At 58.0% G+C, this 21730-nt stretch overlaps 2 protein-coding genes across 2 annotated transcripts; one reads left to right on the top strand and one right to left on the bottom strand.

Moving 5' to 3' along the window:
- Window positions 1-491: 491 nt before the first annotated feature.
- On the bottom strand, window positions 492-8049 carry NFKBIE (NFKB inhibitor epsilon). The gene is made up of 6 exons (XM_047102490.1): window positions 7481-8049; window positions 4939-5041; window positions 4040-4262; window positions 2879-2967; window positions 2472-2711; window positions 492-1576 (listed from the first exon to the last, which is right to left on the bottom strand). The coding sequence occupies exons 1-6, from the start codon at window positions 7846-7848 to the stop codon at window positions 1511-1513; spliced, it is 1089 nt and encodes a 362-aa protein (XP_046958446.1). The 5' UTR covers window positions 7849-8049; the 3' UTR covers window positions 492-1510.
- Window positions 7847-21459, top strand: TMEM151B (transmembrane protein 151B). The gene is made up of 5 exons (XM_047103032.1): window positions 7847-8074; window positions 12932-13056; window positions 13444-13639; window positions 15713-16243; window positions 17426-21459. The coding sequence occupies exons 1-5, from the start codon at window positions 7847-7849 to the stop codon at window positions 18551-18553; spliced, it is 2208 nt and encodes a 735-aa protein (XP_046958988.1). The 3' UTR covers window positions 18554-21459.
- Window positions 21460-21730: the final 271 nt, after the last annotated feature.

Here is a 21730-nt window from a genome sequence, read left to right as displayed (position 1 = left end):
CGCCCAGGGCGGGGAGCCCCCAGGCCCTACACCCGCACCCCGCTTCGTCATCGCCCTAAGTCCACACAACCAACCCGGGAGGTAGTGGTGCCCCTGCCCTCTTGGAACAGGGACACTGACGTTGTGTGTCCCAAGCACTTCCTCTTGCGCCACCCCTTCCCCGTTTTCTGACGGGAAGATACCTCCTTCCTTTCCCCAATGGGCTGCAGTTCTGTCCCAACTCCCCAAGACCTTCAGGCTTGGCATGACCTGGCCCGTCTACCTCGCCCACTCACCCACCCTCTGCAGAGTCCCACTGGCCTGCTCTCCGTTCCTCTAATTCACCAAAGGCCTTCGCCTGAACGCTCTCCCCCACATCCCTTACTCGTCCTCGTGTCCAGGTGGAGATGACAGTCCTCACAGACCTCCCCTGACCGCCCAAAGTGTGGCCCTCCACCAACGCGTGTTCTCCACCCCACTCTTTTTTTCCCCCTCACAGAATCCACTGCAGCTTGTAATTACATATTTATTGGGGCGTTTGTGATTTTAATGGCTGTCTCACTCACTAGACTGTAAGATCCAAGTGGCCAGAGATTGTGTCATTGGTTTATCCCCCTGTATCCATATTGGCCATGTTCACCTCACAGGGACTTCAAACGTGTGTGGAATGAAAGGAAAAACACACAAAGCCACCCTCTACAGGCTGGCCTTTCTCTCCAGGGTCCTCCAGATGGCCACCTCCAGGGCAGTGGTGATGCCTCCCACCTGGGGGGGGGGTCTTCTCATTCAGGGCAAGGGTTTGTGCTGGATAGAGAGGCCTGAGGATGGTACCCCCCTCCCCCCCCCCCCCCCAACACGCACTCCCTACCTAGCAGAGTCCTACCCTGCTCAAGTGGCAATTTCCTTCTCTCTGTCTCCACCATAAGGTCACAAGGCAGGCCTATCTAAAAATCCCCAATGCACGCAGACATACACGTGCGCAAAACAACTGTAGGGGGGGATCTTTATAAAGGTCTCTGCTGTTTTAGTGTCATGTTATTGAAACTTCCCCTTCCCCAGAGGGTCAGTTCAGGGCCTTCTGTGTGAAGTCTTTAAACAACAGTCTTTTTAAGAGTCCTCAACAGCAGTGAGATGGAACCCCTCAGGGTCCTGCTTGCTGATTTCAGTTTCTCTCCTCACTCAGGAGAGTCCATGTCTTCCTACTGATTGGCAGTTTCAGGCTGACCCAACGTGGGTAGAAACAAGAGCCCCTGCCGTCTTCTAGAGGCAAACAGGCTTTGCCCAGGATACCTGGGGCTTTGGGAGTCTTCAAGAATCTCCATCCACCTGGGAAAGTCTTCCTTCCAGACTTGCCTTCTCTCACTTGTGATCCCTCCTCTCCGCTCAGGACCGTACTGGCCCCAGGCTGTGGCCTCAGCAGTCCCCAGGACACCAGAAGGGCACATTGTCAGGGCCCAGACTTTAGCAGCTGTAGCTCCGGCTTCCGGATGTGAAGAGGTGGAGTCTCCGGGGCCCAGACTCTGCCCTGGCTTCAGTCGGCACACAGCAGTGGCTTCCCAGAGATCTTCAGGTCATCAAAGGGCAAAAGAGCCAAGGGCTGAGAAAGAGAATGGAGAGAAGCAAAATCAGGGCCCATGGGGAAAAAGCGGCAGTGGAGGAAGGGAGCTGGGGAGACAGATTGGACCATTTCTCCTCCACCAAATGACAACTCAAGGACATTGGGGAACAAATCTTCCCACTAATCCCCAGCATAGCAGCCCCTCTGGGCTAGGCAGAGCCCTGAAGCCTTAGGCAAGCCCTGACTCTCTAAGATATCAGAATATCAGAGCTCCCACCCTGGAGGTGATCTAGCCCATGTGTCTGGTTTTGTTTGTTTTTTTAAATTTTTTGGCGGGGGGTGGGGGGCAGGGGCGCGGGGGGGGGGGGTACTTAGAAAACATTTTGAATATTTTTTTAAGTAAGCTGTAGGCCCAGTGTGGGGCTTGAACCCACAACCCTGAGATCAAGAGTTGTATGCTCTACGGACTGAGCCAGCCAGGAGCCCCAGAGTAGTTTTTACTTTGAACATTTTAAAATGGGAAAGACACTACAGGAAATCTAGGTTCCATCTTTCTTCAAAAAATTCCAAGACCTGGCAACACTGGGCCCACATTCTTCCTCTGCAACTATCTGCTGAAGCTGAGTAGAGTGACCCTTGGGCATTGACTCTGGTCTCTCACAGGCCCCGTCACCTTGCCTTACACCTATCCTGTCTCACCCATCCACTGTAGCTGCAGGGCTCCTGTTAGAGTCCAAGTTTGGGCTCCCTGGTCTTGACCAACTAAAAAAACAGAGGGGCAGAGGCTTGCCCAAGGTCCCACAGCTGGTGAGTGGCAGAGTCGTGGATTACTCCCGGGGATCCTGACTCTTTGGCCCTTTCAGCCATTATGGTGCCTGTCTCTGCTCTAGGTGCGGGAGGTCCTGGAGAGCAGAGCTGAGCCTATGCCTCTTACATCCTCAGCCAGGTCCTGGGGAGTCTCGTCTTCCACGTTCCGCAGCAGGGAGTCGGCACCTGCCTCGCACAGAGTGGATGAGATGCTGCTGAGGCCCCGACCTGCCGCAAGGTGCAGGGGTGTGCACCCGTTGAGCATGCGGGCGTCTACCCGTGCGCCAGCCTGGAGCAGGAACTGCACCAGACCCCGCTCCTGGGTCTCCACAGCCAGGTGCAGGGCTGTTTTCCCACTGGTGCCCTCCTGGAGGAGAAGAAGGATGTCAGCCAAGGCCCTCGAGAAGAATCGTGCTGAGCCTGGGCCCTGGATAAGGAGGTGAGTGCCACCACTGCTGACTGCTAGGCAGGGGACTTGGGGCTGGATCAGGCGGTGGGGCAGGCCCTGGACCGGGCCCTGATTGGCCCTCTCACCTGTGTGTCAATGTCAGCTCCGTTCTGCAGCAGCAGTTCCATGAGTGGTCGGTTCCTCTGCAGGGTGGCGATGTGGAGACAGGCCAGACCTGGGATGGGGTGAGGGTGGGGGCTGCTAATCAGCATCCACCAACTCTCTCCCTCCCTCTCTTCAGGGACCTCCCTACCCCTCAGCCCCAAGGGACTCACTGCCCACTCAATGCCTCTGATCACAGGAGTGTTAAAACACAAACCCAAAAACCCCCTCAAAAGTCTGAGGGGAAAGGAACTCAAAGTTTCCACCTTTTCAGAGTCATGTTATTGAAACTTTCATGCTTCAGGGGTCAGGTTGCTGAGTGACACCCCACATAGGTGCGCCCTCCCCCAGCACACATTCCCCTCCCCCTTCCCCCTCTCCCCGCCCGCCCCCCCCCCCATCTCTAACTCTACCTGCCTTGAAGCCCCATCCAAAAGCCACCTTCTTCAGAGCTCTCCAGGATCCTCAGGCCCCAGCCACCCCTCCCCCCCCACCCGCCCCGGGGGGGGGGGGGGCCCAGTCCTGCCCTGTGCTTCCCTAGCCTTCTTGCTACCCGGCTTTCTGGCGTGGAACCACTCCCCCCACCCCCACCCCCGCCTACAGAACTTGATTCAAAGTGACATCCCTCACCTCCTTCAAGTCTCTGCTCAAAGGCTGCTGCTCCTTGAGGGTTTCCCTGGTCACTCTCTTTAAAAGTCACACCCGCCCCATCCCTCACATTCTAGTTCTCACTCTGCTCTACTTTTCCCACAGCACTTACAGCTTGGTAACCTACTAGAGAACTCACTTCTTATATTTAGTGTCTGCCTCGATCGCTCTCCAGCTCCTGGAATAATGTCTGGCACACAGAAGGCCCCCAGTACATTTTTGTTGCATGAATTAACGAGTTCGTCTAATCTCTGTTAAACTAAATATCTTGAGGGCAAGGTTTAGCTCTCTGTTTAGCTCACAGTAGGCTCTCATTAAATTCTAAATCAAGTTCATTCATTCATTCGTTCATTCGTTCCTTCAGCAAAAAGGTACTGAGTACCTGCTGACTTAAAACCGGAGGTGCATTGACAGACAAGCTATGAACCTCCTTTTCCTGACAGTGGGGTCCATCTCTTGTCCCCTCCTCATCCCACAGGCCCTGAGGCTGCCCATACCTTGCCAGTTTTGCAGCTGGAGGTCCAGGGAGTGAGGTGGTCCTCGGCCCGGCTCTGGCCGCCCCTCCAGCAGGCAGCGGGCACAGGCCAAGTGCTGGCGCTGGCAGGCCACATGCAGGGCCGTGTCACCGTGTCTATCCTGTAGCACCCGACTGGCCCCCTTCAGCACCAGGGCCCGAACTGCACCCGGCTGGTCCAGATGTACAGCCAGATGGAGTGCTGTCTGTAGGCACAAAGGGTCCAGGGCTACTGTAGCATACTCCCACCTCTGGGGACGTGCTAGGGTGGACACAGGAATTACCAGCCGCCAGCACCTTTTTTGAGGGCAGCTTATAAAGGCTATGGCCCTGGTCTTCCAAGGAAACGCGACCAAACCCTTCCCTCTGTCACTGCCCACCACCCCAGTTCTGGAGGCAGGGTGAGGAAAGTGGGGCCCTGCTCTTCTTAGAGGTCCCCCTCAGCCCCTGGAGAAAGGACAGTTGGGGGCAGGGAAGACCTCTGTTATCCTTGGGGGCCAAGTGACAAGGACGGGCTGGAGGGAGGAAAGACAGAGGCACCAGGCAGGCAGTCTCAACCTGGCATACTCCTCTTTTAAGGCTCCATGCAGATGCTGCCTCCTGTATTAATGCTCCCCACAGACGCTGCGTCCCACAGCAGCTGGGGTCACAACTCTGGTCACCATGCTATGAAATCAGGGGTTGACAGGAGTCCCCTAGCCCAGGCTCCAGCACCTTGTGGGCAGAGGCGTGTCTTACTTGCGTGTAGCATCAGCTTCTGTCCCAGGGTCTGGGATATGGTTTCCTGAGTGCACAGCCCAAGTACCCTCGTGTGGCTGCTGGGAATGGCTGTCGGGGCAGATATAGGTATCTGGGCATAGCCCAGCCTCTCCCCCCACCCACCTGGTAAAGGTTGTTCTGAATGTCCAGGACCTCCTGGGGCAGCAAAGCCAGGCAACAGAGCAGCACGGCTGGGGCCTCGTGAATCACCGCCAAGTGGACCAGCCTGGGAGAGGGAGACCAGGAACAGGGTTTAAGTGTTAGGGCTCAGGCCAGAGACAGTGAGCTAGGGTCCTGGGGTTAGAAGGAAGAACACATCAATCTCTAAGAAGACACACATAGGGTCGGTGTAGGAAGTGAGAGTTTGGGCCAGGAAGTGAGGGTTGGTGAGGGAAGCCAGGATCTGGCGGGTGGGAGTTCCAAGTTCCCATCTCTGGCCTTCAGGGGGGCCTTGGCTGAGTGGAAGCGTGGGCAGGGTGCTGATGGGACAAGGTCCTTCCTGTGCAGCCTGCCCACACCCCACTCCCCTCTGGCCCCAGGGCCCCACCGGGGCTGGCTGCAGCTCAAAGCCAAACTGAAAGCTGCCGGGGTAGCACAGAGGTGGTTTCCGGGGCTGAGCTCCCCACGTCTGCCAACCCCAACAGGGAGGACTGAGAGGGCAGGAGCGGGGTCACCCCCACTCGGGGCAACTCAGTGGTACACATTCCAACGGAGAGAACACAGAAGCTCGTGGAAGAGGAGACAGCACGGCATCCTGTCCTGCTGCCCTTTCACAGGGGGATCAAGAGGGTCACTCTTCAGACAGCACAGACTGGGTGGGGCCTGACCAGAGGCCCTCCACTCTGAGGACACTTCCAAGGGGAGGTCTGTGCAGTGCAGAAAGTGTGTGTTTGTTGGGGGCCAAAGAGCCTTAATCTCTTGCTCAGGTGGGAGGGGGCAGTTGGGAGGGGAAGTTCCAGTCCTGGGGTTTCCCCACATCAGGTGGGGAAAATGAAAGCCAGAGCTGGAAGGTCTAGGCCATGACAGCTGCCTTGGGGCATGAAGTGCCTTGGGGGGGTAGTTTGGGTAAAGGCCTGTCTGGGCTGGGGAGGGGGCTGCTCAGGCAGAAGGGGGGGCAGGCTCAGTGGCGGGGCGGCAGGAGAGGCCCAGGAGAGAGTGACTGAGGGAGGGAGGGAGGAACCGCTCTGGAAATCCCCTCGGCCAGGGCCTGTTCTCTAGGTCACATTCCTGCAGCCACCTCCCTCTCTCCCTGTCTCCCCTCCTCCCACTTCCTCTCCCCACTTCCATAAGTCCTATAAGCCAGACACCTCTGAGGGAAGACAGTGCCCCCTCCTCTCTAAGGACCTCCTGGGGAGTCCTGACACCGCTTCTCCACCGCCCCTAACCCCACAGTCTAGACACGACACCTGTCTTTAACTAGAGCCGGGTAAAGGCTTCTGCTGAGAGGCTGACAAAGGACGGCAGTGCCAGAAGTCACCACTCCCTAGGTCAAAGGTCAGCCAGAGGTATTCCACATGGAACCCCCAAATTCTTGATTCTGGGCCTGAGGGTTGGTGATCTGGGCGGGATACAAAAAGGCCTGAGGTCATTCCTCTCCCACTCCCTGGGTCCAAACGCTATCTTTGTCAAAGGCCACCCAGGATTAGGACCCTCCCATCTCCTCCAAAAAGCAGGTCAAGACAGACACCTGCTGCCTCCTCTAGCCTCCCCACCCCCATTCATTCCAGCATACCCAGTCTGGGACCCCAGCCCACTCCACTCTGCTCCTCATCCACAAATCCCAGCCACCCCCTCTCTTGACAGTGTTTCTTCTTCCTAAGGGACAAATCCTCAACTGGCCAGTCCCTCCCACCCAAACTACTTCTTACTTCAACTGCCTGCCCCCCCCCCCCAGCCCAGTCCCCACCAAGCTCCACCTGGGCCTGGGGCAGGAAGGGTAAAGTAAAGGGGTCAGACAGGACAGTGAGGGGGACTTGGAGGGCTCAGGAGGTAGAGGGTGCCGGTAAAGCTGACTCCAGCCCTCACTTCCCCTTTCACAGCAGAGAAGGAAGTAAGCTGGGCAGCCAGCCGCCTGTCTGTCTGATGGGGCAAGAGTGCTCCAGCCTGGCTCACCCCCTCTTCCTCAGGGCTAGCCTCAGCTCTGCACCCTGCCAGCACCTCCATCCTTAGCTTCCTGACCCCTCCTGGCAACCTGTAACTGGCATCTTTTGTTCCCCGAGACGGGGCATTCTGAGGTCAGGGGCTGGGAATCCCAGATATTGAGCAAACAAGGATACCTACCCTCTTCCCCAGCAAGGAAAAAAAAAAAAAACCTAAAAATCTGGACTGGTCAGGGGAATTTTCTCTTCCAAGGGGTGGGTTATTGGTAGCTTTCCGAGCTGCTAGCTGGGTTCCAGGTGTCTGGTAAGGGCCCTACCAGCTCTGCCCACCTCCCAAAGGGAGTGCAGAGAAATGATGCTGGGGCCTCTGGTCTGGGCCCCTCCAGAGCTAAAAAGTGGGCTAAGAGTGAAGTCTGGAGTTTGGAAGAGTGGGGACGGCCCCTTCCAGCGCGGGTGTCTTGAGGGATCCTCACAGAGTGGGTTCCCGGCCTGTTGAGGCTCCTGGCAGGCCCAGAGTTGGCATCGATTGGAAGGGGTCCCTGTCTCAGCTTAGTCCCCAGACTCACGTGTCTCCATCCTCCGAGATGTAAGTGAGTGCTTCCAGCTGCTGAGGGCTCAGCGCTCCCGCTGCGGGGAGCGGAGAGCGTGGGGCTGGGTCCTCGGTCTCCGTGCCTCCCAACAAGGGCAGGGGCTCAGTGAGCGACGAGGAGCCATAGGTGGAGTCAGCTCGCTCCCCATCTGTATCTTCCTTCTCCTGTGGCTCCTTGGCTGTTCCCGGAGGATGGGTCCAAGGCTGGGGGCCGCCACTGTCCGAAGGTCCGGAGGCCGGGGCCGGGGTGGGCTCGGGCAGGGAGCGCAGAGAACGCAGAGACTCGATGCCCGAGTCGTACTGGCTCTCATCCGTCTCGTCCGGCCCCTTGCGCGCCTCCGACATGCCCGCGGTGCCGGCCCACGGGGGCCAGGTCCGAGCAGGATCCGGCTCCGGGCTCCGCCGCGCCGCCTTTCCGGGATGCAGGTCCGCCTTGCGGAGCTGGCGCCCGGCCCGGAGTGGCGTTCTTCCCGGGCTGCGGGGGCCCGAGGGGTCGGCGAGAAGCGCGGGCGAGGCTCGGAGCGCTGGCGGGTTCCAAGGCAGCGGCTACTCCGAGCAGCTGGACTGCCCAGTCGGACGCGCTCTCTCGCCCCGCCCCTCCTGCCCCGCCCCCGACAGACGCTTCCGGACCGAGGCCCCGCCCTCCGGAATCCCCCTTACCCCGCCTTCTGCGTTGGCTCCGAGTCAGGGGTTACCCGGTCCTGAGTCACTCGTGCGTTAATTCACCCATTCATTCATTCATTCACCCATCCATCCTTCCATCCATTCACATTTCCCCCCGTCCTTCTTTTTTCCATTCATTAATTCCATGCATTTTCTTTCCTTCCTTCCCTTCTTCCATTTCTTCACTTTTTCCGTTCATTCATTCATTCGTTTGTTTTTAAAGGAATATTTATTAACCGTCTGCACAGGCTGAGCTGAGCGTCTTGCAGGGAAAGCACGTAGGTGATGGGACGGGGAGCCATTGCTTCCTATCTCCTGCCCATTTCTCTCAATTTCTCTGTTTTTCTCATCTATCAGTGCCCAGGAGTTTGGGTAGGGAAAGGTAAGATACCTATTGTCTGTAAAGAAGCAGTTTTCCCTTTGGGTCCTGGATAGAGGGTCTCCTGTGTCAAACTTCCAGATCACATAGAACTGGGCATGAGGACCGATTTTTAATTTTTGTTCTTTTTTGAAAGTAGGTTTTCCCAGGCAGGCCCTTGTCTAAAAAAAAAAAAAAAAAAAAAAAAGGCAGAGTGGTCATGTTTTTTGTTTGTTGTCTAAAAAAGCAGAGTGGTCATTCTTCACAGGGATGAAACACTGGCTCCGGGTAGTTACAACATCTGGTTACCCCCAGCAGGCAGGGAAGTTTAGTTCCTCCTGGTGGGGCCAGGATGGGGAGGCCCCAGACATGCTGGGCCATGCTCTGCTGAGGTCCCCACCACAGCCACAGCCCTAATGCCAGCACATCTTTCCTCCTTCCCTGTCCCTGCTTTCCCTGGGTCTAAAGGGCCTAGGGAGGTTGTAGGCATACTCCACCCACACAGTGAGCCCCAAACTAGTGCCCCATGATTCATCCCCTACCCCAAGTGCCAAAACCTAGGGCAGCAGTGACTTTAGATCATCCCCAAGGGAACATCTCCCTATTCCATCTCTAGCATTGGTGGAAGGAAGCTGGAGTGAGTGTAGACAGCTACTAACCAGCTCTCCTACTGCCCTCCTCCGTGCAACAGCATTTTAACCATCTATCTGACAGACATGTATGGGGCTTCTCCTATATGCCTGACACTGGTATTTCTTTTTTTTTTTTTAATTTATTTTTAAAGCTTATTTATTTATTTATTTATTTAGAGAATGATCATGCCCTGAGCTGAAATCAAGAGTCAGATGCTTAACCGACTGAGCCATCCAGGCGCCCCTGACATTGGTTTTTCTGCTGGAAGCAAAAGCAAGTATCAATAGTAACAGTAATAACCAACAACCACTAACCTCACCTCACCCCAAAATGTCCCATGGCCCTAGCCTTCACAAATCTCCCTGACAATTACAATACAGACTGATTGTGCTAAGACAGGAGTGAGCACAGGGTGCTGTGGGGCCATGGAGTGGGGTCAACTACACAGTGGGGTGAGGGGAAGGGAGGGTTTCATCTGACCTGGAAATGGGAAGGGAAGAGGGCTGGGGAGAAGAGAAGTACCTAGTGTGTGTGCTTGGAGGGGGGGCAGTGAGTAAACAGAAGAGAGTGGATGGACAGACAGGAGGAGATGACCCACTGCTCTTCCTCCCTGTGGAGGACCAGAGTGGAGAGGATGTGCTGAGCATGAGGCACTGAGACGCCATGAGGGGAAAGCCCAAGGAAATTGAGGCATCTCCTTCCCTTGAGGTCAGCGTGATTTCAGATGTTCTCAACTTCCTCCCCTGACATGTTCCTCTCTCCTCCTCAAAGGCTGGAGCAAAAAATACAGTCATAAACTCCAGACCCAGACGACTTGGGCTCAAAATCTGGCACGATCACATCCCCATCTTAAAGTTGGGAAGCTGAAACCCAGAGGGGTGAGTTGACCTGCCAAAAATCAGTCAGAAAAGGCAGAGCACGGTTCTCCTGCCCCTAATCCAAAACTTTGAAAAAATTTTTCAGTGAAACTTTCTTTCTTTTATTATGAAGGTCTAAGGAATTGGGGCATCTGAACCTTCGGCAAGGACACAGAAACTCAGGAAGATGCAGTGACTGCTCCTTTCATTCATACGGAGGCTGAATTTAAGGAAAAACCTATCCCAATTCAGTCCCGGGTCTCGCTCTGAACCAGAACAGGTGTGTAGCTGCCCCTTTTCTAGCCACGTGGGGGCAGCATTGAGTCACGCACTGCTTCCAGCACCTAGCCTGCACTTTGACAGGAAGCCCTTAGGGGGACACTTCAGGAAAGGGGACAGGGACCATACAGTTTCATTTGGAAAGATGACATGAGGACTCTGACTCAGGCCTCAACGTGGCCAGGGCCCTGACTTTGCTTCCTCAGCCCCTCCAGTCCTCTTCTCTCTCTGCCGTTTTTTTCTGGTTCCCTTTGTAGTGCCCCACTCCCAGCCTCCACCCACCCCAGTCAAGCTCATCTTCAGAAAACAGGCCCAGTTGCCATGGTGACCAGCTGGTCAGCTGGCTCCTTCCACACCCCCTCCCTTCACCCCTCTTTCCCCCCCGAGCTTCCAAGGAAGGGTTATGTGTGTGAATGGAGAAGGGGAGTTGTTGGGGGGCTTTAACTTGGGAGCTCTGGGGTTGGCCAAAAGGAGTTGGGCTAGCTCTCCTCCAAAGCCCCCTGAGGGGGAGAAGGGAAGGCAGTAGGGGTGGGGAACAGGAGGAAGATTATAACAACTAAGTGGAGAGTGTGAGGATCCCATCTGGGTTGGGAAAGGGCAGGGTTAGGAACTCTGCACTCTGTCTGCAGTGAGGACTGAACTAAGTGGAATGGGCTGAGGTAAGATGAGGGGTTGGAGTTAGATGTGAGGCAGGACTTCCCACAAAGCATGAGTGAGAGACCCTGGAGTGAGCCACCAAGTGAGAGGGCTCTTCAGGACCACACCCTTCCTCTGTGTGGGTAGGGAGGAAGGACTCACTGACTGCTGGAGGATCGTGCAGGCTGGATAGTTCTGAAGCAAGAGGCAGACAGCCGGCCATCCACCTTCACCTTGCCTGGAAAGAGAAGAGTAGGAAAATGGAGGCAGGACCAGGAGTGGGGGTGTATGTGGGGGTGGAGGCAGTGGCTAACCTGCCTCAGATGAGGGGCAGGACCATCCCAGCAGAGCAGTATGCTTGTCCCCTATCCCCAAAGACCAGATTATCCCAAGCTTTGCCTTAAACTAACTTCCTACTCACAAACATCTGCATGGCCTTTGGAATGAGAAAGATCTCGATTCTAGGATTAGCTCTGTGAGTACCAGCAGGTGACCTTGAATGAGTCAGTTACCCTCCCTCTACCTTGGTTTCTTGTGGGTAAATGGGGGAACAGTTAATATATATATGTCAAAGACTCTAATGTAACACATGGCAAGCAGTAGGATTCCACAGTGACTGTGCACACACAGATTGAATATGCGTAGCCTTTATACTACTTTTTTGATGTTTATTCTTTTTGAGAGACAGTGAGTGGAGGGCGGGGAGGCAGAGAGAGAGAGAGAGAGAGAGAGAGAGAGAGAGAGAGAGAGGTAATCCCAAGCAGGCTCTGAGCTGTCAGCACAGAACCTGATGGGGGGCTTGAACCCACAAACAGGGAGATCATGACCTGAGCCCAAATCCAGAGTCAGACACTTAACCGACTGGGCCACTCAGGCACCCCTATTCTATTTTTTTTGAAGATTAAAAAAAAATTATTTTAGAGAGTGTGGGGAAGTGGGGGGGGGAGGAGCAGAGGGAGGAAGAGAGAGAATCTTTTTAAAAAAATGTTTGTTTATTTATTTATTTTGAGACAGCAGGGAAGGGGCAGAGAGAATTCCAAGCAGGCTCCACGCTGTCAGCACAGAACCTGATGTGGGGGGAAAACTCACCAACCATGAGATCATGACCTGAGCCGAAATCAAGAGTTGGATGCTCAACCAACTGAGCCACCCAGGCGCCCCAGAGAGACAAAATCTTAACAGGCTCCATGCTCCGCATAGAGCCTGATTTGGGGCTTAATCCCACAACACTAGGATCATGACCTGAGCTGAAATCAAGAGTCAGATGCTCAACTGACTGAGCCACCCAGGTGCCCCCCCCCATTATACTATTTTATCATAATGGTTGGTCCCCATCCCCAATTAGACTTTGTATTCTTTGAGGGTAGAATATTGTATGTTTCATTTCTGAACAGGGTACTCAGTAGAGACCTAATATCTGTTTATTGCATGGATGCATCCAGGAATGAATGAATGTCAGTTTTCTTTCTGCCTGTCCTAAGCAGTACAGAAGAGCAGTGTGGGTAGATGGCAGGAAAGGGTAGGTTACTCACAGCCCAGCTTGGGGTATGATTATGCCTCCTACACCCACAGAAGAAGGTCAAAGCCGTAGAGATTGTCCAGTTAACTTTTTCGATGCACAGATGAGGAAACTGTGGCTTGACGAGCGGAAGGCACTTGCACAAGGTCACACAACCCCTCAATGGCAGAGCCAGGATTAAAAATTAGAACTCAGGTTTCCTGGTCTCCAGCCTAGGGTAATGTACACACTTCATTCTTCCTTGGGGCTGTGCTTCTAAGGAAGGAAAATGGCTTTGGGAAGGCTGGTTCCAATGTCCTCCCCTCTGCCCTCTGTTAGTCCTTTCTCAGATCTAGCTTCAATTCTTACCCTATTCCATCTCTGTTCAGTTGGGTCAGGCGTCTGCAGGCTGGCTCCTGCCTTAACCCGTTACCACCCAACTGGGAGTAAGGATCTTCCCTAGGGTTCCAGGGCTCAATTTCCTCTCCCCACCCTCTGCCCCAGGAACTTGCGGGAACCAAGGATGGGGAAGGATGTTGGCTGAACCGCTGGCGCCCCCTCCACGATGAAGGGACAGAGAAGTGTTGCTGCACAGATCTTCCCAGGATGGGGCGGGAGGAGGGGGTGCGGTGAGCAGGGCTGGGAGTGGGGAAGGGGTGCAGGGAGCCCCTGTTGCTTCTCCTCTTTGGGGGGTGGTTATTAGGTAGGCTTGCGGAAGGCGGAGTTTGGGGGGCCGGGGGCGGGGCTCCTGCGCTGGGAGGAAGAGGGGGGGCGCGCTGGCTCCAGCTCGGCTCAGACAAAAGGCGGCGGCGGGAGCGGGCGGGAGGCGGAGCGGCGCCGCGAGGGCCTCAAGGTGACACCCGCCCCCGGCCCCGGCCCCCCCGGCCCGGCCCCCCAGCCCGCCTCCCCACCCCCAGCCCCTAGACCCCTACCCTCCGGTGCCCTTTCCAGGCCCCCTCCCCCCGGCGGGGGGTGGGGAGCAGCGAGGGCCCCGCCCCCTCCCGCCCCCTCCCCAGGGCCCGCGCAGGATGCCCTCGGCCCCCGACAGCCCCCCGGGAAGCCCTGAGCTCGACGCACCCCCTCTACGCCATGTCCCCCCCTGGCTCGGCCGCGGGAGAGAGCGCCGGCGGCGGCGGCGGCGGTGGCGGCCCCGGGGTCCCGGAGGAGCCCACGGCGGCGGCGGCGGCGGACGAGGGCCCCGCCCGAGAGGAGGTGAGAACAGGCGGCACCCCTTCCCCGGGCGCGGCCGTAGCCTGGTCCCCCATCCCCCGCCGCGCGCGGCCCCCGCCGGTTCCGCCGCAGCGCGGCCGGCGCCCCGCACCCCGAGCCGGCCGCCGCAGCCGCAGTCCCGCGCCGATGCCCCCACCGGTGGCCGGAGCTGTCCGCGGTGGCGGGGAAGGGGCTGCGCCGGGGGCGGGGCTCGGGGGTCCCGGGCAGGGGGAGGGGCCTAGGGGCGGAGCCTCGCGGACCCCGGGCGGAATGGGGTGGGGACGGTGGCAGGATTCCTGTTTCGCGAAGGGGATGCAATCTTGAACGCAAGGAAGGGCGACTTGTAGGGGTTACAGAGGCAGAAGAGGAAATGGTGGTGGTACCTGAGCTGTGGTCCTAAGAAGGTCAAATGTGTACAGAGGCGATTACCCCCGGGGTCACTGGGAGTGAGTGCACCTCTCTCCCAACGTCCCTGCAGCTCCCTCATTCCTGGGTGGGGGGAGGCCCTGAGTCCAGGAATCCTTCAGAGTGTTGGAAATAAGCATCTCCCTAGTTGGAGCCCTACTCTTCAGTCCTCTGAACCTGGAGACAAAGAGACTGAGGAAGGTACCAGTAGCACTGCTCCCCTCCCCCCCCCCCAGGCACACTCGTGCACACACATGTATACACACTGCACTTGAGCAGAAGCACATGGGACGGGGCAGACCTGCAGGTAGAGACCCTTTCAGATGTGCGCTCAGTGGGATACACTCAGGTGGACACACAAAGGTGCACATATGTACACACCCCAAGGACAAGGCTCCCAGAAAGGTACCCTGTACCCTAATCTTGTTTGTATACGCTGTGTGCTATTTCCTAGCCCACCTACCTATCTGCACTTCCAGATCTTTCCTCTCATTTCACACCAGGCCCAGGGACTGCTGCCTGTTACTGTGCCCTTCCTTTCCACCCTCTTCTCCCTTCCCGTGGCTAGCCTCCAGGTTAGGCCTGGGGAATTGGAGGAAATCAGGATCTAGTAGGAGGTGTGTGTCGGGGGAGGGGTTCCTAAAGCTAGACAGCAGGGAGGAGGAGTTGAAAGCACAGCCCACCACCAGAATTCCAACTCCATTCTCATCTGTTAAGTGGCTGCTGTGTGCTGGGTGCCACGGTCGGCACCCAGGATGCAGAGACGGAGACCCTGCCCTCAGGAGCACTCAGTCTAGACACGTAAACAACTCACTGGGGCAACCATGGGACAGAGTGGGCCAAGTGCTTCAAGAGGCCCCCAGAGAGCCAGCCCCAAGAATCATTTTCTTTTGACAAATGGCTGGGCTGCAAACCTCTTCCTCCCTACTCCCCACCCAGTCCCACATCCCCTTTCCCCAGCCACTTGCCTCGGCCCTTCTGGATATCTCCTCCTGGACTGCCTTCTACTCAGAGATGCCAGTCCTCTCCCTCCCCTCTGAGAACAGGAAAAGGATGTGAGGGTCCAGGAAGGGGACTCACAGGGGGCCTAAGGTTCAGAACGTGGGGAAGGAGTCAGAACTGAGGGTTTCCTGCCCCCTCCCAAAGGAGGTATGAGACTAATTGTCTGTGAGGGACAGGGAAGTGGATGGGTCAAAGAGGACTGGCTCTTCCAGAACCTAGGACTCAAAGAACCTGGAAGAAGCGAGGGCCTCACCTGTTAAGCGGGAAAGTGATGTCAGTGGGTCCCTCCCCACTTTCCTGGAACACCTGGAAGGAGTCCTGGCTGGGGACCTGCCTTCCCTGATGCCTATCTGTCCTCCCTTGTCTTCCCCATCCACGCCTTCTCCTGTTTCACTGCCATCTTTATGTCTGTCTTTGGACTGTGTTTTTCTGGGTACCATCCTATCCATCTGTGTCTTCTCTGCCACCTGGGCCTCCTCCCTCCATCTCTGGCTGTGATCCCTCGCTGCCTTTTGGGGTGTCTCTCTCTACACTTCCCTGCATTGGCATTTTGTTCTCACTTCCCGTCCCCATGGCTCACTCTGGGTCATTTCTGCTTTTATCTTTGGTCCTCGGCTCCCATCTTGGTCTTACCTTTTCTTGCCACGTCCCTGTCATCTCTGATGCTGGCTTCCACCCCTCCATCCATCTCTGTGCTGGGTCCTGCCACTCTGTCTCACTCCCTGTTCACCTTGGACCTTCCCCTGCCCATCTGAGCAGCAGCGTCCCATCCAGCCCTCTTTCACCAAGTCCCTCTGCCGTGAGTCCCACTGGAAGTGCCTGCTGCTCTCGCTGCTCATGTACGGCTGTCTGGGGGCCGTGGCCTGGTGCCACGTAACCACGGTGACCCGCCTCACCTTCAGCAGCGCCTACCAGGGCAACAGCCTCATGTACCACGACAGCCCCTGCTCCAACGGCTATGTCTACATCCCCCTGGCCTTCCTGCTCATGCTGTACGCCGTCTACCTGGTGGAGTGTTGGCATTGCCAAGCCCGCCATGAGCTGCAGCACCGTGTTGATGTGAGCAGCGTGCGGGAGCGTGTGGGCCGCATGCAGCAGGCCACGCCCTGTATCTGGTGGAAGGCCATCAGCTACCACTATGTCCGCCGCACCCGCCAGGTCACCCGATACCGCAATGGAGACGCCTACACCACCACCCAGGTGAGGGGCTGGAGGGGAGCGCAGGCCAGTCCAGAGGGGAGGGGGGTGCTGGGACCCTGACTGACTGTCCCCAGGGGGAGGAGCACAGGCAGCAGTGAGCTGCAAGAGCAACCATAATAATAACGGCAAACACTAGCAGCAAGGCTCTGCCCTACATACATTACAAATACCAGATTGATTTATTTAACCCTCCTAACAACCCTATGAGGTAGGTAACTACTATCCACCTTTTACAGATGAGGAGAGTGAGGCTTGGAGAGGTTAGTACCTTGCCAAAGTCAAACAATACGTGGTGGAGCTGGGATCTGAACCCAGGCAGTCTGGCTCCAAGGTCTATACTGCTTAGTGCTTAATGGTTGGAGATGGCCTCACAGGCACTGTCCCGCGGCATACTCTCACCCATTCAGTGAGGTGGCTGCTACCAGGGCCTCTTTCACAGGGAAGGAATCCTAAATTCAATGACTTGCCCAAGGTCTGCAGCTTCTTAGTGGTAGTGCTAGATTTAAGCCAGGGGCCCTTTGCCAAGTCCAAGGCTCCCAGAGGTAGGAGTCTGCTGGCAAAAAAGGTGGAGGTAGGCATGGGAGGCCTCGTAGAGAGATGGAGTGGGGGCCAATTAGCACTTACTGGACCCTCCAGGATTAGGCATTATTCCAGCCCTGGAGGAAGAGGTTTTCTCAGATAACGGTGACCCCCGTCTCAGTTATGGGATGGGTAAACAGAAACCCGGGGCCTGTGAGAATCAGGAAGGGGGCTGGGTGACAGCTAAGGTGGGAACAGGGAGCCCCGAGACCAAGCTGGTTCCGGCCATTAGGGACCACATCTGTAAACAGGAAGGGCAGGCCATTTGGGGCCATGAGGGGGCAGCGGGGGACATGGGAGACGGCAAAAAGGTTAGGCAAGCCCGAGGGGCAGTTCGTGGCCAGCGCCTGACCCCATGACGAAGCAGAGCTTAAGTCAAACTAGAATACACCCGCAGGTCTGAGCTCCGGCCCGTCTTCCTCTCTAGTTGAGTACGTTGAGGGCCTGCGCGGCTCCATAAAGCAGATGATAAGATCCTACCCGGCTCCAAGCGGGCCCGAGGGCAGGGCAGGCTTAGGGTTTGAGCAGGCAGCAAGAGCGGCGATGGGGCGGACGAGGATGAGCCGACAGAGGCGACTCCCGCCGCCCTCCCCGGCGCCGCAGGTCTACCATGAGCGCGTCAACACGCACGTGGCGGAGGCCGAGTTCGACTACGCGCGCTGCGGCGTCCGCGACGTGTCCAAGGCGCTGGTGGGGCTGGAGGGCGCGCCGGCCACGCGCCTGCGCTTCACCAAGTGCTTCAGCTTCGCCAGCGTGGAGGCCGAGAACGCGTACCTGTGCCAGCGCGCGCGCTTCTTCGCCGAGAACGAGGGCCTGGACGACTACATGGAGGCGCGCGAGGGCATGCACCTCAAGAACGTGGACTTCCGCGAGTTCATGGTGGCCTTCCCGGACCCGGCCCGGCCGCCGTGGTACGCCTGCTCGTCCGCCTTCTGGGCCGCGGCGCTGCTCACGCTGTCGTGGCCGCTGCGCGTGCTGGCCGAGTACCGCACGGCCTACGCGCACTACCACGTGGAGAAGCTCTTCGGCCTGGAAGGTCCCGGCTCGGCGAGCAGCGCGGGCGGCGGCCTGAGCCCCAGCGACGAGCTGCTGCCGCCGCTCACGCACCGCCTGCCGCGGGTCAACACGGTGGACAGCACGGAGCTCGAGTGGCACATCCGCTCCAACCAGCAGCTGGTGCCCAGCTACTCGGAGGCGGTGCTCATGGACCTGGCGGCGCTGGGGGCGCGCTGCGCGGGGGCGGCGGGCGGCGGCTACGCGCCCACGTGCCGCTACGGCGGGGTGGGCGGCCCGGGCGCGGCGGGCGTGGCCCCGTACCGGCGCAGCTGCGAGCACTGCCAGCGCGCCGTCAGCAGCTCGTCCATCTTCTCGCGAAGCGCGCTCAGCATCTGCGCCAGCCCGCGGGCCGGGCCCGGGCCCGGAGGCGGGGCGGGCTGCGGGGGCAGCCGCTTCTCGCTCGGCCGCCTCTACGGCTCCCGGCGCAGCTGCCTGTGGCGCAGCCGGAGCGGCAGCGTCAACGAGGCGAGCTGTCCCACCGAGCAGACGCGGCTGTCGAGCCAGGCCAGCATGGGGGACGACGAGGACGACGACGAGGAGGAGGCCGGGCCGCCGCCGCCCTACCACGACGCCCTCTACTTCCCGGTCCTCATCGTGCACCGGCAGGAGGGGTGTCTGGGCCACAGCCACCGGCCGCTGCACCGCCACGGCTCCTGCGTAGAGACCTCACTGTGACCTCCGGCCCCGGGCAGCCCGTCGCCCTCCCTCCTGCCCCTCGCGGGACTGAGCTTCTTGCGTGTAGCAGGGGGGTCATGATGGTGACCGAGGCTGTGCTGGGCACGGCGCGGGGAGCGGGGAGGCGACGGTGCGCGGGACAGACCCCATGGGGTCCGGATCCCCCGCCTTCCCTGTACATAAAGAGACCGATGGGTGGGAGGGGATGGGGGTGGGGGGCTCCGGAGAATCCCGGCACGGTCGGCTCTTCCAGCCCCGTCCCTGTCCTAGGGGGACACCTCCCCGCCCTACACACACTCGAGATTTCCCGTCCAGCCTTTCAACGGATCTTCTGACTGTTAGTGGAGGCCGTGCTGTGGCACCGCGTGGGGCCCGTCTCCAGTGTGAGGCCCCTCGCTGTGCAGCTGGGGAGGTTTAGAGGCGTGGGGAAGGGAAATTGGGGCTTTCCTTCCATCGCTGCCTGGCCCCACAAGGGCCTCTCTCTACTGAGGTCGCCGTGGTTTGGCGAACAGCGGGGCTGGCTTCCAACCAGCTAATGAATTCAGTGGGTCTGAAGCCGGGGCCAGATGTCAGCCCCGATGCTCCATCTCAAAACCGTGCAAATGTTGCTATCCTCTTCTTGGCGCTGGCCCCAACCATCGGGGTTTCCTTTCTGCCACTCCCTTCACTGCTGTTTATCTCGCTGGGCCCCTGGAGTGTGGATCCTGGAGGGACTGTGCTCACACTGCACACGTCACTCCCCCCGCCCCCCTCCGGCTCTCTGGCCCTAAAGAGCACTTGCCCAGAGAGGAGGGAGGCATAATGTGGAGGGCATGTACCTCAGTCCTTTCTCTAAACTCTGCAGCCCCCTGGCAGCAGCAGCCTCCTCACCTGGGTTCTGAGAGGGCTCTCCCTTCAGTTGGAGGGGTTGGGGGGTGGGATACCCTCCCCCTAGGCGTGTTCATTAAAGCTGGCCAACGTGTGTGGGTGGGAAGAGTGGGAGACAGACCTGGGTGACAAACTCTCAAAGCATGTGGGATTCAAAGAGGAGAGGGCAGTGGAGGGAGACTGAAAGGGGTGTCTGGGGCAACTCTTGCTTCCCCAGACTTGGGGGGGGTGCAAAGGGTGGTTGTCCCCACACATTACCTCTGTAGGACTGAGGATGTCCTCACAAGCCCCAGCTGGAGAAATGAACTCAAATCCAGTGGCAGGGTCAGAGGCAGGAATTCTCTAAATCTTGCCCAACCCCTCTGTCCTCCCCTATCCCATGAGCTGAAGCCCTGCAGTGGGGCCCAGAGGGGCATCCTGCCACCACCCAAGGGCGCTGGCCCCACGTCCTGTTCCCCGAAAGCTGTGACACCTCCTCTCCGCCACCACTCCCTCCCTGATGTGCTTCTGTGTGCATGTCTGCGTACAACCCCCTGCCCTCCCAACTCTCCTGCCAAAGTTTTCCCAGCAGACTTAGTGCCCAGGGATTGAGGTCACGTTTCAGGCTGGAGAGGATAACCCTTGGGCGGCCGCCATCACTCACCCCTGATGCTCCTTGCTTTGCCCGAGCCATCAGAGCTCCTCCGTCGCCTCCTTCAGCCTCTGCCATCTTCCTCCAGCCTAGCCAGGCCTACACCTGCCAAGGACATGGCCTCCACCTATGCAACATCTCCTCTGGCTCCCCCTGTCCCTTTCCCTGGGGGACTTGGGAGGTACAGATTGTGGGGACACCACGGCCCGTGGCCCACTGGGGTTGAGCTTTACTTTGCTGTAGCGACGGCTGAGTGGGAAGACAGAGGAGGCAGGAGATGGGGAGGCTTGGGCAGGAGGGAACAGCTGTCCACTAGGTTTCCCTGGGCAGCAGGGGCCACCTGCCTGCCAGCACTGAACCTGCCTGGGCCCTGAGTCTGTGCTCCTCGGGGGCCTGGAGGTTGGAACACCCCTCTTTACTCTGAACAGACATCTGTGAGGTACAGGTGGTGGGAGCTGTGGCCGCAGGCCCCAGTCCTTGGCACCTGGATGTCATACCCTTGGGCAGCCTGGCCACTTCTCGGCTCCAAGGCGGAAGGAACTCAGCTCCTTCTCCCTCAGGCCTGTTCCTGAGACAGAGCCTGAGCTGGGGGGGGGCGGGGGGCACTGTTATTATTTTTGCCTGTATTGACCATTTCTGCCTAGGTCTTCTTACGCAGACAGCCTCACCTCCCACACACGCACAGACTTAGAGAGAAGCCAATTCTTCGGTCTATTTTCTTGGTAGCTTTATTGATTGCCAGGGAAAACGAAAACCAGAAAATTAATTAATCTCTAAAATTAAACTTTACACTGAATGTTCTTGTTTCTCTAATTAGAACCTCTGCTAGCAGCTGTGGCTATGTACACACACACACACACACACACACACGCTCACACTCACACACACCCTCACATCTACACGTGTGCACTCCAGAACTGTCAGAGGGTGTCAGGCACAAACAGACTCTAGGTTGCCCAGACAGGCACACAAGTGCAGTCACTCCCAAGCCCCCTGTGGTGCTCGGCTTGGCGCCTGCTTGGTGGAAGGAGTCCCTGGAGCGCGCAGGCACCCCTAGGCTGTGGCTGCAGCCCATGGCCCACCCTTTGGAAAAGACCACGAGGCTGGAGGCTCTGGGCCCCTCGGCGGGAGGAGGATGGGAGATGGGGGCTCAGCCTGACTCTCTCAGGTTCTCTGGTGGCCCCGTGGGTCGACATGACTCCTGTGGGCAGCCATGGAGTGTCGCAGACTCGTGGAGGGCACCCAGAAGGCTCCATACGTGCGCGGGGACAAGGGCTTGTGGGGTGGGCTGGGCCTGGCTAGGGAGAAGACGGGTCTCTGTCAATTGGGTGCATCACACTGTGGCCTTTCTGTCGTGGATTTCCAAGCGCAAAGATTGTACAAATCAAACTGGTGGATAATAAAGTTGCAGATGACTCACCGACTTCCCTCCCCAGTGTGGCACCTCCAGCAGAAGCTCACAGGGGAGGCAGGGAGTCTGAGCCCCTTCTGTCACCTCTGTTTCCCCCTTCTGAGGTGTGTGTGTGGGGAGGGTAGTATTAGTGGATGGCTTGGCCTGTAGAATGGGATCACTTTGGCAGGTCGAGTAATAGGGAGGCGGCATCTGCAGGGGTGAGGGTGGAAGAGCCAGGCAAAGCTCTGTGGTAGCCAGGGGAGAGAGACAATATAATGTGTGTGTG

This window comes from Lynx rufus, unplaced genomic scaffold, assembly GCF_022079265.1.
Source record: "Lynx rufus isolate CCGP_SWC_20201006 ecotype Redwood Valley unplaced genomic scaffold, mLynRuf1.p SCAF_6, whole genome shotgun sequence".
Classification (NCBI taxonomy): domain Eukaryota; kingdom Metazoa; phylum Chordata; class Mammalia; order Carnivora; family Felidae; genus Lynx; species Lynx rufus.
This window is presented reverse-complemented; position numbering and strand designations above follow the sequence as displayed.